The following is a 15,584-nucleotide window of genomic DNA, read 5'->3' as shown; positions in this document are numbered from 1 at the left end:
TGAATACAATGGCAATTGGTTGAAAATTGGTGGGTATTTATTAATTGAATCAAGGTCAAATCAGGTGTTATAGTTGTTAAGGATGCGTGAATGATTGCACAATAATGAACTAACGTACATATTTTGAAATTACAAATCTATAATATTATTATTCGAAATCACACAGGCTATATTCCCACTGCCTCAACATGGTAATATTTTTTACAACATCCATAATATATATATATCTTTTTAACTATTGACAGTTATTAAAGAAATTACTGTAATCGTTTAGCCTTCATCCCGAAGTCTTTAGGGCGAGTGCGGCGTATTCGATACCGTACAGTAGATATAACATATTTATCCAGTGCATAGTTATAAAAATCAACGATATTCTGTTTGTCTTCAAACCATTATTTAATTTAGTAAAAGCTTTTACTGGGTATAAACACCTGTTTTAAATTGTTATTAAAATCAGACTGACCACTTGGTAACTAAAAAAACCTATTGCAAATTAATAAATATTAATATAATACTGGTCAATTAATAATGCGCCGATAAACAGACATTAATGTCAAAATGAATGAAACTGGAATGTACTGGTATTAACAGAGTTACAAAGTAATCGATTTTATTATTTATTGCAAGAGATACATTTTTTTTACGTTTCTCTAATTTCCATATGGAATGCATCGTTCACTTTTTACACAATAAAATACAGTATTTTTGTGTTACCTGCTCTTAAAATTAATAGTAGAAAAGAAAATCAAAGATTCATATTCCTAGTAAAAAAAATATTAATAATCATTTTTCATTTAACCATTTGGTAAACGTTTTCTAATATAGATTCTGAATAGGCAAGTAACTGTTCATATTATATATATTTTCCAGCACAATATTAAAGTCATCAAATCTATGTTAGTTACTAAATAAAAAATGAAATTAGGAAAATCCAATAGTTATGATAGCCAAACAGGCGTTCATCAGAGTGAAACGCATACGTAGATTATATGATATAGCGTAATATGTATCTGTTATCTTCCACGAAGAATACGCAATCGAACCGGAGTTTCAAAGTTAGAAACTTCTAACATAGAAATAAAGGTTATTTCCGCGTTGCCATGTGTGCCAATTAACCACTTTTGATTTGAATCATGCATAAGGATTTTGAGTTGGTCATGTTGAAAGTAAGTAACAATGTGAAACACTCACATAAAACCTCCGACATGTTTGACAAATGTACTGTTTTCCTAAAAGTAATATAACGTAATACGTAATTAAGATATTTTCAGATTACCATTGCTATCTCCATTGATCTCATGTATAGAAAAATTATCCTTATTAGATTTGGAAGATAATTGAGGAAGCTCATGATTTGATTGTGCGGAAGCAGCAGAACGTCTCTTTGACGCTGGCAGTAGCATTGCACCTATTGCAATGAAATGTAATGAGTAATATAGTTTTCTGGAACAATAAAACATATCTATTAATTATAAGACATGGTGCAAAGTGATACTAAAGAGATCTCGGACAGCGAGGAATACGAATTAATATAGCTTATGGTTTCCATTTTCTTTATACATATTAATTATAATTATAACCAAGCTCAAAATAAACAATACATCACATAGTCTTACAATCTGTTCAGATTAGGCATGCGAGTGTAAACAGAGTACATTATTTTAAGAAGTACTTAACAAAATTGTGAGCTATTAGAAAGAATAGTCACGCCATAGATGGAGTAAGCCAGCTAAATAAATGACGTCCTAAAAAACTAATTTAAAGTACTCATGACCGATTAGTCAAAGAACAAATACTTTTACGGGATTTGTATGAATTCAGGCATATTCATACAAAGCCTTTATTAGAAATAAACATACCCGTAAAAAGCGAGGCTCGGTCCAAGGTGCAGTAGAACAAATGGCACGGTCGCATACGTCATTGCAACTCGTGTCGTTATGAAAGAGAGTAGATCGTAGAAGAGCTTCTTAGTACGACTTTCCAAGAACACAGGACGGACTACTGTCCGCACCTAATCAACAAGTCAGAAAATATTATTATTGTCTAAATGTTCACGAGTAAATATGAACAAAATATAACTTTAGGCCAACAAAAAATTTATATCTTTAACTTTACTATTGTTTTTACAACTTAATTTGTTCAATGAAACAGTTCCTAAACTGGGATGAGCGATATTGTATTCGATATCATAATGAAATTAGATAGTTCAGATATTATCTGAACCAAAAATTTCATAGATTCATCATTTCATGCACAGGTAAAAAATACCAATTCAATAGTCAATCAATCAAAGCGAGAGGTTGACTTTTGAATTGGTATTTAAAAAAATATATCAGATGTGGCTAGAACAATACGTACATTTCTAGCGGTGACGGTGAATATTCCTCCTGCAAAGAACGTCATATAGTACCCGGGATAAAACCCGTGCCACACAGCAGACAGCATGTAAACTCTTGCCGTGCGAAAAGCGGCGCCACCACGTGAGTATGCCACGCCGCGTAGCCACGCATTCGTGTTCTTGTTCCAACTCGCTACCGCAGTGCGAAAATTTTGCGCCAACTGTGTAATCACGTCTCATTTCAAAGATACGGTTTCGATAGAACAAATTATTATTTGTAAGTACTTATATAACAAAAAAAAAACACAAGTAATTAACAATGTATGTTGCATACGTTGGTATTTCAGCAAATTTTGAATCAGTTATATACAGCTATTGTATACTCACTTATTATGGAATCACAAATTTAGACGGAAACTTTCCAACATATCCACTATTGTATACTATAAAATAAGTATTTTAGCATTGTGGAGAAGTTTATATTGACAGGCACTTACTACTACAATACTTTCCAAATCATTTTGTAGTACCTAGGTAACTAGAATTATCAAAAACCATAAATCTTAACTTGATTTTTTATGTACGAGTACTTAGAAAGTTTAAACAATCTAACGGCTTCACTGGGTAAATAATATATACTGAATAAGTGGTATCCGTCGCCTATGTGTACTAGAACTAAGAACATCACGTCATAATGTGTCGTCCGTGGTACCCTTAATGCGTTGACATTACGGAGGACTGCTGTAATTTCACTGCCTTATGAAATCCTTTAATCCAAACGCATCTTATAAGCAAACTGCTTGGCAGCTGAAATAGTTGAGAGAAAGGTGCAGCAAACAACTTTCAAACGATTTTAGAGAAACTCCGAAACATATTCTGCTGTAACGTTAGGATTATTTATTACTAGCTGTTTCCGAGATTTCGTCCGCGTGGAATTTAACTTTATTTTCTAAAATAAAAGTAAAAAGTTACTCCTTATTACAGCTACCTGCTAAAAAAAGTCCCCGGGCAAATAGACACAAAAATTGTAAAAAATGTTATTTTGGTGGTGGTTGGTTTGGTATTTATATTCATATGCATGTAGTACAAAAGTTTTTTGAATATTACAAACAGACACTCCAATTTTATTTATATGTATAGAATATAGATACATACCTCAAATCCAAACACATCAATATTGGACATCTTGTCCCATTTGGGTTTGCCGTCGTTATCGTATCCGTTGAAGCCCATGCCAGAGTTGTTGCAGATGGCCTCAGAGAGCAGCCAAGCGTGGTAGTATTTGCAGCGAACTACTAAAGTCGACAAGTACGCGTACCATAGTAAGTACACTGCGGACCATGACCGTGATACTTCAGAAGCTGGGTCAGTTAACTCTGAAATAAGAATTAAATAAATAAATAAGACTAGACGACTTATAATGTACCATCTAGTTATAAACTAAGCAGATCCTGTAGTAAAAATACAAATACAAAATATAAGAATACTATAACACAGGTTTACCTAGCACAGGTTCCATTCTCTTATCTTATTAGATGTGTACTATTAAATATTTTTTGTAAATAGTAATTGAATGGAATAAATTTATTATTATTATTACAGGTATAACAGGTAGGTGGTACTGTTACTTTAGTAAATAAATATATAACTATTATACCTATCGAAAAACAACATAAGACATATATTTACATCTATCTAGTTACATCTTCATGAACAATTTAAATGGAACCGAGTATCATTGCCCTAATACCTAGGTCGGTTTAACTTGTGTGCAGTGAGTATTTCTCGGCTCGTCAATTTACGATTTATTAACCTTGCGAGGTGGACCAGATTGGTCTAATAATTAGGTTACATGCATGAATGCCATGAACTGGGGTTTCCATAGAATGTTTGCTACTTCATGTGACCATATATCTCAATGACTATAGTATAAAGATACCTTCTAATATTGCCAGCGGATACTTCTTTGCCAGCGTCAGGTAAAGCAATGCAGCAGCCACAGAACCTCCCACCTTATATATTACAGCTAGACGAGGGGAAGGTTCCAAAACAGATTTATCCTTGCCAACCTGAAAGTTTTCTTACAGTTACCAAATGTTTAGAATGTTTATATTTTCAGGTAGGTACTAGTTTATTATGTATACCAGTTACCCGCGACTGTGTCTGCATTTCTTTAGATAAAAGATGACCATGAATGATAATGTAATTATATACCTCAGAATTTAATGAAATATACATTTAACTTCATGTTAAATTACATTAAAATCAGCTCAGTCGTTTAGTCGCTAAGTCAAGTAACAAACAGACTGATAAGCACATACATTTTTGAATTTATTATATCAGTACAGTATGTACTTGTATCGATGTATATTATAAGAAAAATTGTGAAATGTCTTTTTGTCAAATGGAACTCAAATTCGTAGAAGGGTGTTGCAAAGTCTAAGCAAATAAAATAATAAAGAAAAAATAGCAGCATTACTACAGACTTCAATATATAAGGTCTGCTACATTCGAGGAATACTATATTCCTACATACATAGTTACTAGATATCATACAATAAAGCACTCACTCTGTGCACTTGACGAACGAACAGAATTTGACCATGACAAAATTGATCCCAATTAGATTTGCAAGCGACTATCAATGTTCGCGCGAACGGTCTCTATATAGCTACATAACCCACTCATACACTGATGCATTGCTATTATTATTTAATAAAACTGCAATGACGGTTTGCTTGTACATGACATGTTTTTTTTTATTTCGGTCAAGGAGTCTTTTTTATAATGTGAATGACGAGGGACAATTCTTCACATTTATGTTTAAAAAAAGGATTTCGTGCAGATTCCTCTTTATATTCGATTACAAAATGACCATCGTCTGGGCAGGACTTTTAGTCTTTTTAATCTAAGTTTATTTTTTATTTTTATCTATACATATAAGTACAATTGGAGTGTCTGTTTGTAATATAACTGTTTTTTACTACATACATATGAATATAAATACGGTAGGTACATACTACCGTATTTATATTAACATTTTTTACAATTTTTGTCTGTCTGTTTGTTCCAGCTAATCTCTGAAATGGCTGGACCGATTTTGACAGGGCTTTTATTAGCAGATACCTAATGTATAAAAAGGATAATTAGAATTATGATTTTTAGTCTTACCCCATCAACACGGGTGCCTTCGATAAAATTAATGTAGTCAGAATAGAAAACGACGGGGCCACACATCAATGTCTGGAAAGCCAAAGTGTAGGCAAAATATTCAAGAGGCGAAGGCATTTTCTCGACCATAGATTTTTCAGTTGAACAACTCGTTGAATTACAATTTATTTCTTTCTTAGCTAAACTATCTTGTAATGAGTATGCTAATGACGTTACTCGTTGCGTTATCACCATTAGAGGGCCTGAAAATTTGGAACCAATGTCAATAACAATTTAGGCAACAATGAAATTGAATAAATAATACATTTTAAACAGTTTTGCTCATTTGTATTTTATACCTGTTTGTATCATATAAAAAACATCTCATACATGACAAGATACATAGACGTTAGAACCTCATTAGTATTGTTTATATCTTAGCTAAATTACCTACACATTATTTTTCATCCAAAAACAATGTACGATTTATGTAATATATACTTGTTATGAATATTTTATGTTAATTAGCTTCATAATTTTTTTACACGGTAAACGTCATATTTCTATGTCTGTGGCATGTGGTGTAAAAAGAAATGCATTCTTTCCTTACCTGTAATATCCAGCGTGTAATCTGCTGTATGGTATATTTGCCGGTGTAAATGTAAACATGACAAGTATAACATAGAGGCAGATAATATAATACTGAAAAAAATATATTAACGTTTCAATAAAATAACTTGTATAAACTATCTATGCTATTAAAAAAAGAAGGTCAAATTTTATGTATATATCTAGGTAAATTTGAAAAGACACTAAGTGATGGTCGACAGTTTTGTACAAAATAATAAGTATGGAGACATACAATTCGTTTTTAGGTTTCAGACAAGACGACTATGGAGACGGGTTATGAGGAGAGCCGATGAGATGGGATAAGGCCGAAAGAGAGAGAGAGATACTATTCATTTTAACGGTCATTTATTAATTTTATCAAGTCGATTAGTTATTTACCTTTGTAATTAGTGATATTTTCTTAAACCAGTGATCCCTACTGTAATACCTGATCCTAATTCAATGCCAATCGTATAAAAGAGCACAGAACCATGTATTATATATTGTACGATTAGCATTTCATTTTAACTAAGTCAATAACAGTTTAGTTTAGATACATTGTTAACTATTTTTAAATTCGTTTTTGTACTGTGTCTATACTATTACTCTAGCATTGAACCTATTAATTTATCTCTACGTATTCCTTCAGTATTTTTATCACAGATCTGGAGGCATAAAAAACGAATATATATGAATTCAGGAGAAACCGCATTTAATAACACTAAAGGGACCATAAAATATGATCGTTATATCAGAATATTTGTTATAACCAGTTTATGTACGTATATAATAATTTTATTTATTCGGTCGGGACAGACATACGGGACGGACAGACATTTATTTAATAACCGATCTGTCGTGACTGACATTATTTAAAATTACGAACTATTGACATGAATGTAATATAAACGGTATTTAATATCTGGTGTCGCCTACAATATGTATAAGTTACATATTATGCATATTTCATAAATTTGCTTGTGAATTTTCAATGAACTTAAAAAAGAACGAGAATCTTTTTACTATGTATGTATACCATGTTTAACAAGATCTGATCAGTAGTTTTTGACTTATATTAGTAAGGCTTAAGCGATTGAAGTCAGTTTTTTTGTGCCGCCTACATTTATATTACCTACTCTGTCGTGAGCGTAGCCAGGATCGGTCAGAGGGTGTACAGGATAGGCAATATAATACTTAGAAACACGCGAATAATATGAAAATAGTGAATATACGGATATAATTGACTTCTCTCACTTCATTTTGGGGTATCCCTTGCCCGTACTATATCTATGATACAATTGGTAATTTACTTACTTTCCCATGAGATGTTGTGGTACAGTCTTGAGCAGTGTGTAACTTAACATTGGTAGCACTGATAAATGTATCGCTTGCCTGAAAGAAAAATGGAAATTTAATAATACTGACTATGTATTATTTCTTATATACGGTTATACAAAGTAGTAGGACCTATATTGATTGTATTGTATCTCATCCTGCTATCTGGCTCAATAACAGTACCTACGCCACAAATTACAACATAATATATCATTACAGCATAATATAAAATTTATTTGTTACTTTATTTAATTGGCAAAAGGCTTCTTCATTATTTCAACAGTTTTTAGAATTAAATATTGTTAAAAAACATCATTATTATTAAATTAGATATAGGTATTTCTTAAGTAGAAAAGGAAAAGAACATGTCATGTCTGCGCAGACCCTAATCCAAATACTGTCGATATCGCGTTGCATCCACCTGGCACGGTCTTACCATCATACCATTAATTTGTTACGATGGGTTCTGAAGTATCTCGCATTGGTTGCAATCAGGCGGGAATAATATTCCATTGTCGTGCTTTAAAATAACACATTCAAATACTTAATGGATTTGGAAAACATATTTTGTTTTGAATCCGCTACCCTTACTATGCGTGAGACCACAAATATTCATTGAGGAAACCTGATCATCGCTACTGGAAGCGTTAGTGATCAAATTCCGACCGTTATTGAATATACGCCCATATTGCAACACGTGTTTCGTTTCTAAATAAGGCGTCAATCATCATGCAATGAAGCTAGTTTGTAGATATGTAATTTGGAAGCTTAGTGTTGACTGTTCAGAGGCTAAATTAGTCAAAACAGTGGACATTTGCAATATAATACTTAATTTTATAAAACAACAAATTATATTCTAGTCTGTGTAGTTTCAGTGTCTAAACGTACCTTAACATAACTAGTGACCGCGAATAAATTGAGCCCAGAATTGAAATTCCAAACTATGTCCAATTCACAAACGACGAAAGTAGTAGAATAGTAATTCCATGACTTATTTACTTCGTGAGTAATTTAATCAAGATTGTAAGCTTGATAAATTTGTATCTAACATATTTATTATTAGTCTGGGAGTAATTATTCTTTGTATCTCATTGTTATAAATAATAACTAATTTGAATAGATTTCTTCACTATACTTCACACCTTTGTATACAGAAAAGTATATAGGTAAGTTATGATACCTACTGTGTTTGGTCTTTTTATTACAAAACAGAATCTAGTAAACAGTAAACCGTCCGATTACCAGTATAAAACCGTAACATATTTCTTTACTTTAGCATAAAAATAAACAAATGACATAGACAATGATAATAACACTTAGTTATCTACTAATGTATTAATAGTACTTATATCAAGACAAAGAATAAATACATAAAGAGTTGACGTCCTAAGTTTCCAAAATAGATATTTTATGGATAAGGAAATAAAAAAATTAGACAGCTATTGTGCATATACTAAGTTGCCAAAAATAGATATTTTATGGATAAGAAAAAAAAGGATACAGCTATTGTGCATATACTTATACCTACCATATACCTATGACTCTCGTCATTTATTTGCCTACAAAAATTGTCAATCATAAAATAACAATAGGCCAAAATTCGGTAAAATACACAATGTAGATAGATTTGATGATAACATCTTAGACTAACTTAACAACCGAAAACTACATGATTTGTACATGTAAATTATTTCACTGTAAGGAAATATCTGACATACAACTGGGCATCCAAATGGAAATGAAAAATTGTTGACACTCTTTTTCAGGAAAATACAATAGGTACTCATTGTATATAGTAATTTAACTATTGTAAATTATAGCAGGTTTAGCATGTATTGTTTATTGTAAAATTAGGAAGGTTGTTTAAGTAAATAGAAAAAAAATGGGTTCAAATAAAAGATATATTAAGTTATATATCTTTTATTTGAACCCATTTTTTGTTGTTTAATCTTTTTTTTACTATTTTATTCCAAGTGGGTATGAGATAACTCCTTATCTACTAGTCCCGCTGATATTTCGGGAAATGCCTCACTGATTACTTACATTATAATTAATTATAAGGAACTCCTGTATCAATCAATATATTTTGCTGAATCTAATAAAACATTTACACACAGGTCAAGTGTGGATTTTTTTCTCTTGATGACCCAAAAAGAGACAGACAGAAGTTTAGAAAACATAAGTTTGTACATAAAATTCTGAAGCCCTTTTCTCCTTTCCTTTCGTAGTGTAAGTGTATGTTGTATTAACTTTGTTTAAACAAATTAAATCATAAAGGTAATTTATAGGTTACTACTACTGGATACTTGCATCACAAGTTATGTAGTGTCATAGCAACCTACTGTCTGTATGCCAATATTTTTTAATTCAATTTTATATCTTAAATCCCAACAGGTACTATAGGGTATAATTGTCTCTATCTGGGTCTTAGCTTGTTTTTATTGTTTTTGTAATTATGTTCATGACATACATAATAACAACATAAATTAAATATGGCAACCATAAACCATCAAAAACTGAACAATCAAAGTCCTTACTTTGCAGAAATATAATGTTATTGTATGAATTGTAATATACTATTACTAAATACATTCAAGCAAATCATTTAAATATAAAAAATATTTTTAAAATGAATAGCAAATATCAAACTTACTTTCCAAAGCAGAAATATCCCATTATCAAACCTATAACAAGGCACACAGAATGACGAAACTCAGCTGAAGCAAGCTTCAATGGTTTCCGAAACAGCCTGGCCAGGCATAGTGCAGCTATTTGTGCTATCAAAAAATTTACCTAATGGAAGGAAAATATGATGTTATGAGACTAATAAATTAAAGTGAAATATGTGAAATCTAAAAGTACATATAAACAAACAAAGCTATTCCTAAATTTCTTATCTATTTATTATTATATTCATATTAAGTAGAGTACACTAATTCATATTTTTTATATTAACTAGTTATGAGTATTGTCAATAATTATCATATATATTAAAACAAGATATGCACAACAAAATTTTTTTTCGTAAACTGTTTTTTTCATATTATGTATCTGATGTCTTTTACTCTTTGATATATTTATTGTGCATTATTACTTAACTTACATAGATTAGATTGAACAGAGAATAGGTATTATGCCAGATAATTAAAAATGTGTGATTCAAAAAATTTGTAAATGTGGTATGTGAATTTGTTGCAAGTAGAGTCAATCATACAATAATGTCTACATTAATCATAGTGATAATAATGAGACATGAAAAAAGCTACAAGTTATCAATCTCAGCATTTTAAGCATATTAAAATGTAATTAAAACTGCTTAACTTTTATAATACTTTGAATATATTTCTAAAATATCAAATGGAATAAACATGCATGACGAGCATAGTGTTAGATTATTAACAAACAAAATCGTGTTTATTGTCTAAATATATGTTATTTAATAAAAATAAGGCTTAAAAGGAGAAAAAATAAAGTAATAAGATAATTTAATACTTACAAGATCTATGGGAAGACCAACTCTATTCGATACAAATAAAAACATTTTACTGCCATCATAATAATCATAGTATGTTGCAGACATTTTTCGAAAAACAAAAGTAAATTGTTGGCAATAGAATTGATGTACACTTCTGGTTACTTTATGAAAATTTCGCTTTCTCTTATGTTTGACCTAAAAATGTATTTAAATACAAACATAACAATATTTTAATAACAAAACCGATGACGGTCCGATAATATTGCAAAGGTGGAGACAAATAAGCTAAATACGCAGAGCACAGTAATATAAAAATGAATAAGTAAACATTTTATCCTTTGTAATGTTAAAAATATAAAAAGATTGTGAATGAATTTGGACACTGAGTAATCAATCTGACGTCTGTCTAATAGAGCTTAAAAACGGTCCGTACCGTAGATAATGTAAGTAAAAGTTTATTTAAATATTCAATTACCCTCGCGAAATAAATATATAAACAAAAACTATTAACGTTATAAATAGTATTTTTGTTTATTTTTATTAATGTAAATATATACTTATTATGTAAAAGTTGTTAGTAAGTTTATAACTATTCGTTAGTTATAAAATTAATAACAACTTTAATATTTCATTGAGGTACCTACTGGGGGAAGGATATCTGGAGCAATTGAGAGACAACTCGTACCTGACAAATAGAACTAGCCTTATAGCAACGATAGCGGTCGATATTTCAATTCCCGTTTGAATTGGATGGGGTATCGATCGGAGGGGAGTCATTTTTCGGTGTTTTTCGCTCTATTTATTATTACAAATCTAGTCAAAAACATCGAAGTCAACAATAATGTCAATATCGGTTTAATAAAATAAGGGTTATAAAAAAATTATGTTTCGTCTTTGCGATGTTCTAGTATTTTTCTGCTGTATAATTGAACTTTCTCCGCTAATGCATGCCGCTAATACTTGATCTTATTTGTTTTATGTCAGAAGTATTGGTTTTTTCTAATGTCCTTTTAGGTTCTCAATTTTTGTCGTGGTTGTTGGGGATCCAACATCGAAACACTACCGTTCATGTGTAGTTACACAGATGTGTCATAATATAATCTAAAACATAACATTAATATTTTTCCACAAAATGTCGTCAATTATCGAATCGGACATCGGAACATCTCTATTTTACTTTATTTGATAGTTGTGCGAATTTCGTGAATAAACAAATAAATACATTTTTGTTTTTATTATTGTTTTAGTTTCTGTTATTATTTTATTCTTTCCGATTTATGTGTGTAAGTAACATACAATTTCGAATTTTCTATACTTGCTTAATTGTAAATGTGAAATATCAAAAGTAAATTACCCAGTTCAGAGCCATAATCTAATAGTATTATAACACTTGCTTTGTAGGCTCATGAAGTATCGTAATATAAGAGTACTTTTTTATGAGTGATAATGGAATGGTGCACTCGTCTGTGCTAACGGTAGGTATATGCTGGAGCACCATTGAAGGTTACTAAGATGAGCATGCGATGAAGTCAATGGAACTATTAAATGTGAGGGTTATCAGAGGATACATTGCTAGTAATGAGATGATACTCATTAATTTCCATTACTCCCAATCCTTTTCCTATATAACTTCTAAATTTCCAACTGGCAATCTGAAATAAATACATAAACATAGTATCTGATTATAAGGTGATAATAACTTTTCCTTGTGAAACAAAACTTGTAAATGTATTTTTTTAATGAACTCATATTGTTTCAGGTTAAATGTGGCCAGTTGTTTAGAAAATATTTGTAAATTTTTCACACTACTGGTAAGATCAGGAACACTAAACTACAACATGTCTATTGGATCTGTCTTTGAAATGGCCTACAAGGGTGATTTTAATCAGGTTAAAGTTAAATTGGATCAAGATATTCAAATAGCATGTAACCGGGACTCAGTAAGTTGTAGTATATCATCTATACTTATCAATTATTAGTACTACTACTTATCAATTATAAGTACTATAACACATAGTTTACTAAAGTATAAGTAGGTAAATTTTTTAATACTGGGCTGTCACATTTATTCATGCAATGCCAGTTTATCACCAGATAGAGGCTGCTGGTGGGAATACAACTTGCATTGCAATTCTTTGTTTCCTCTTTTACATGTTGCTTTATAATTTACATGTTCAGAATGGAAGACAACTTCTTCATTGGGCGGCTCTCAGTGGAAATGTACATCTAGTAGAGTATTTAATTGGCCATGGAAACTCAGTTAACTCAGTGGATGATACAGGATCTACACCACTTATATTAGCTGCATCTGCTGGAAAGAATGAAGTTGTTTTACTATTGATTGGCAAAGGAGCTGATGTCGATCATAAAACAAACCGTGGCCAGTCGGCATTGCATTATGCTTGTTCTAAAGGACATTATTCGGTAATTCTGTAATATTAATAATGTTAATTTTATTTATTAATTATATATAACTATCTGTATGTGTTAAAAGGTTATTGAAAAATATTTCTGCTTTAGTTTATTTGTGCTTGATTATTTAATGCCTCTATTTTTATTAAATTAATCATATAATAGGTTTCTGGTGAAGCAAATTTGTAGAAAAGCAGACTCAATAACTCTGCTGACTCATAACTAAGTGTTTTTGTAATTCATTCATAAATTACATCTCAGGAATTTTATTATTATTGAACTCATCCATACTCTTGTCACATTTGTGAGACAAAATTTATAAACACCTCCCAAGCCCTTGTCAGTTTGTCTATGCTCTCCTTCCACCTGAATATGTGACGTAATTTATGGCACCCTAGCATGAAATACAACAGTGCACTCCAGTACCATCATGGTACTGGAGTGCACTGTTGTATTTCATCACACAAATTTTGTAATTATTGACCCCACACCCTTAGTGAGACATTCCATTTTAAAATTTGAAATATTTTCGTTAATGTTTCAAAATTCGCGTTTTATAATATGTAATACTTTAATATATTAGATTTTGAAGTTTGACATCACACAAGATAAATAGACTAAAGCTATTAACAAAAAAAGCAGTAAAATGAAATTACAAATTTCCAACTTTTCCCAGGTAGTGAAGTTATTAGTTCAAAATGATGCAAATGTGAATAATACTGATGTATTAAAAGCTACAGCTCTACACAGAGCTGCTGCTCAAGGCAGGAATAACATTATTGAACTACTTTTATTGTCACCTGATGTAAAATTGGATCTCTGTGACTCCACTGGCTGCACACCTTTGTAAGTATTACCTTTTGTTTATTCCATATCTATCAATGGCCTAAAATTTCCGTATCTAGGTAGGTACTTTATTAAATTTACTGTCAAAAAATACTGTATGTTCTGAGTGCTCTTAAAAAGTGGTAGGTATTGTCTGGGACTCTAAAATGTTAAGAAGACCGTTTACATTGTAGTAGATATTATATAATTGAAATTGAGTCACTCTCTACTATCACTACATTTATGATATAATACTAGTACTAATTCACATATAACACTTTTAAACACTGTATGTTTGACATAGTTTGTTTCAAATTCTTCTTACAAAATTTATAATAATTTGTAAATATGTGTGTTATTACAGACATCTGGCTTGTGAAGAAGACAGAGAAGCTGTAGCCTGTATGTTAGTAAAAGCTGGCGCAGATTTACACATTAAAAATAAAGAACAAAAATCACCACTCGATTTGTCTTCTTTAAAACTTCAGAAATGTTTGACTAGACTAGTGGATGAAGAAATCTCGTGAACTGGTGGATGAATTACTATGTATATATGTGATTAAATGAGCTATTTATATGATTATGTATTTAAATGTAAATTACAAGGTACAACGGGCGTCACATCATGATGACGTGATGTCCGCGGCATTCTTTATTTATATAGGCGACGGTGGTTGCCATGTACCATGAGGTTGGCCATCAGCTTATTTGCCACCCTAGTTACATAAAAAATATTGTAAAGTGCTAATATTGGTGATTATAAAATATACTAACAGGTTTATTTTGAGTGTTTCCATCAAATTTTAGTTTATAAAATAAAAGACGCATTAAATAATTTATAAAAGCCCCAAACTATGCACAAAAAAAAATATATTCATCATGGGGGCTATCTATAAATTATGTTTCTATGCAATGGGGGACGGGGTTGGGTCACGTGTCCGAAATTAATAATTGAATAATTATTAAGTTCGGAAATGCGACATCACGAAAAATCTTATTTAACATCACATGGGGAAGGCGAGGAATTATTGTTATTAGCTGCAAAAAGACCAGCAGAACCGCCAAAAAATTCATGTCTCTGAATAAAGGACAAACTTAGTATATTGTAGCTTAGTGATAATATTATGCAAGAGTTATGGGTACATTCCCATATTACGTTAGTATTACTGTATTCCCAGTCAAGTGTGAAATAGACTGAAATAGTAACATTAACACGAGAAACCTAACTTAAATGCATAAACTGTAATAAAAAAAATTTCAACTTCGGCTGAAAGTTTGCTATCTTATATTTTTTTAAATCAACTGGCATCGTCCGAATTAAATTTAACAACTTACTGATCGGTAATTAAATGTTATATCCATGAATTTTTCACCCGAAAAGACTAAGATTTAAGAAGACATGCCTTTTCATTCAAAATAAACGCTTTCCATGTGCTTATA

The 15,584-nt window shown here is 31.0% G+C and overlaps 2 protein-coding genes across 2 annotated transcripts; one reads left to right on the top strand and one right to left on the bottom strand.

The window, feature by feature from the left end:
* Nucleotides 1–294: 294 nt before the first annotated feature.
* On the bottom strand, nt 295–11,279 carry LOC131842497 (lysophospholipid acyltransferase 6). Its single transcript, XM_059191035.1, has 10 exons — nt 10,929–11,279; nt 10,086–10,225; nt 7,412–7,489; nt 6,099–6,190; nt 5,510–5,751; nt 4,278–4,407; nt 3,494–3,714; nt 2,359–2,559; nt 1,860–2,011; nt 295–1,443 (listed from the first exon to the last, which is right to left on the bottom strand). The coding sequence occupies exons 1-10, from the start codon at nt 11,010–11,012 to the stop codon at nt 1,257–1,259; spliced, it is 1,527 nt and encodes a 508-aa protein (XP_059047018.1). The 5' UTR covers nt 11,013–11,279; the 3' UTR covers nt 295–1,256.
* A 1,227-nt stretch (nt 11,280–12,506) lies between these two features.
* LOC131842496 (26S proteasome non-ATPase regulatory subunit 10-like) lies at nt 12,507–14,708 on the top strand. The gene is made up of 5 exons (XM_059191034.1): nt 12,507–12,596; nt 12,667–12,847; nt 13,086–13,331; nt 13,996–14,165; nt 14,509–14,708. The coding sequence occupies exons 2-5, from the start codon at nt 12,746–12,748 to the stop codon at nt 14,669–14,671; spliced, it is 681 nt and encodes a 226-aa protein (XP_059047017.1). The 5' UTR covers nt 12,507–12,596; nt 12,667–12,745; the 3' UTR covers nt 14,672–14,708.
* The last annotated feature ends 876 nt before the right edge of the window (nt 14,709–15,584 follow it).

Source organism: Achroia grisella, unplaced genomic scaffold (assembly GCF_030625045.1).
Source record: "Achroia grisella isolate CSIRO2021 unplaced genomic scaffold, CSIRO_AGI_Agris_v1 utg241, whole genome shotgun sequence".
Taxonomy (NCBI): Eukaryota; Metazoa; Arthropoda; class Insecta; order Lepidoptera; family Pyralidae; genus Achroia; species Achroia grisella.
Note: the sequence above shows the minus strand (reverse complement) of the source record. Positions and strands in the feature narration are given on the sequence as shown.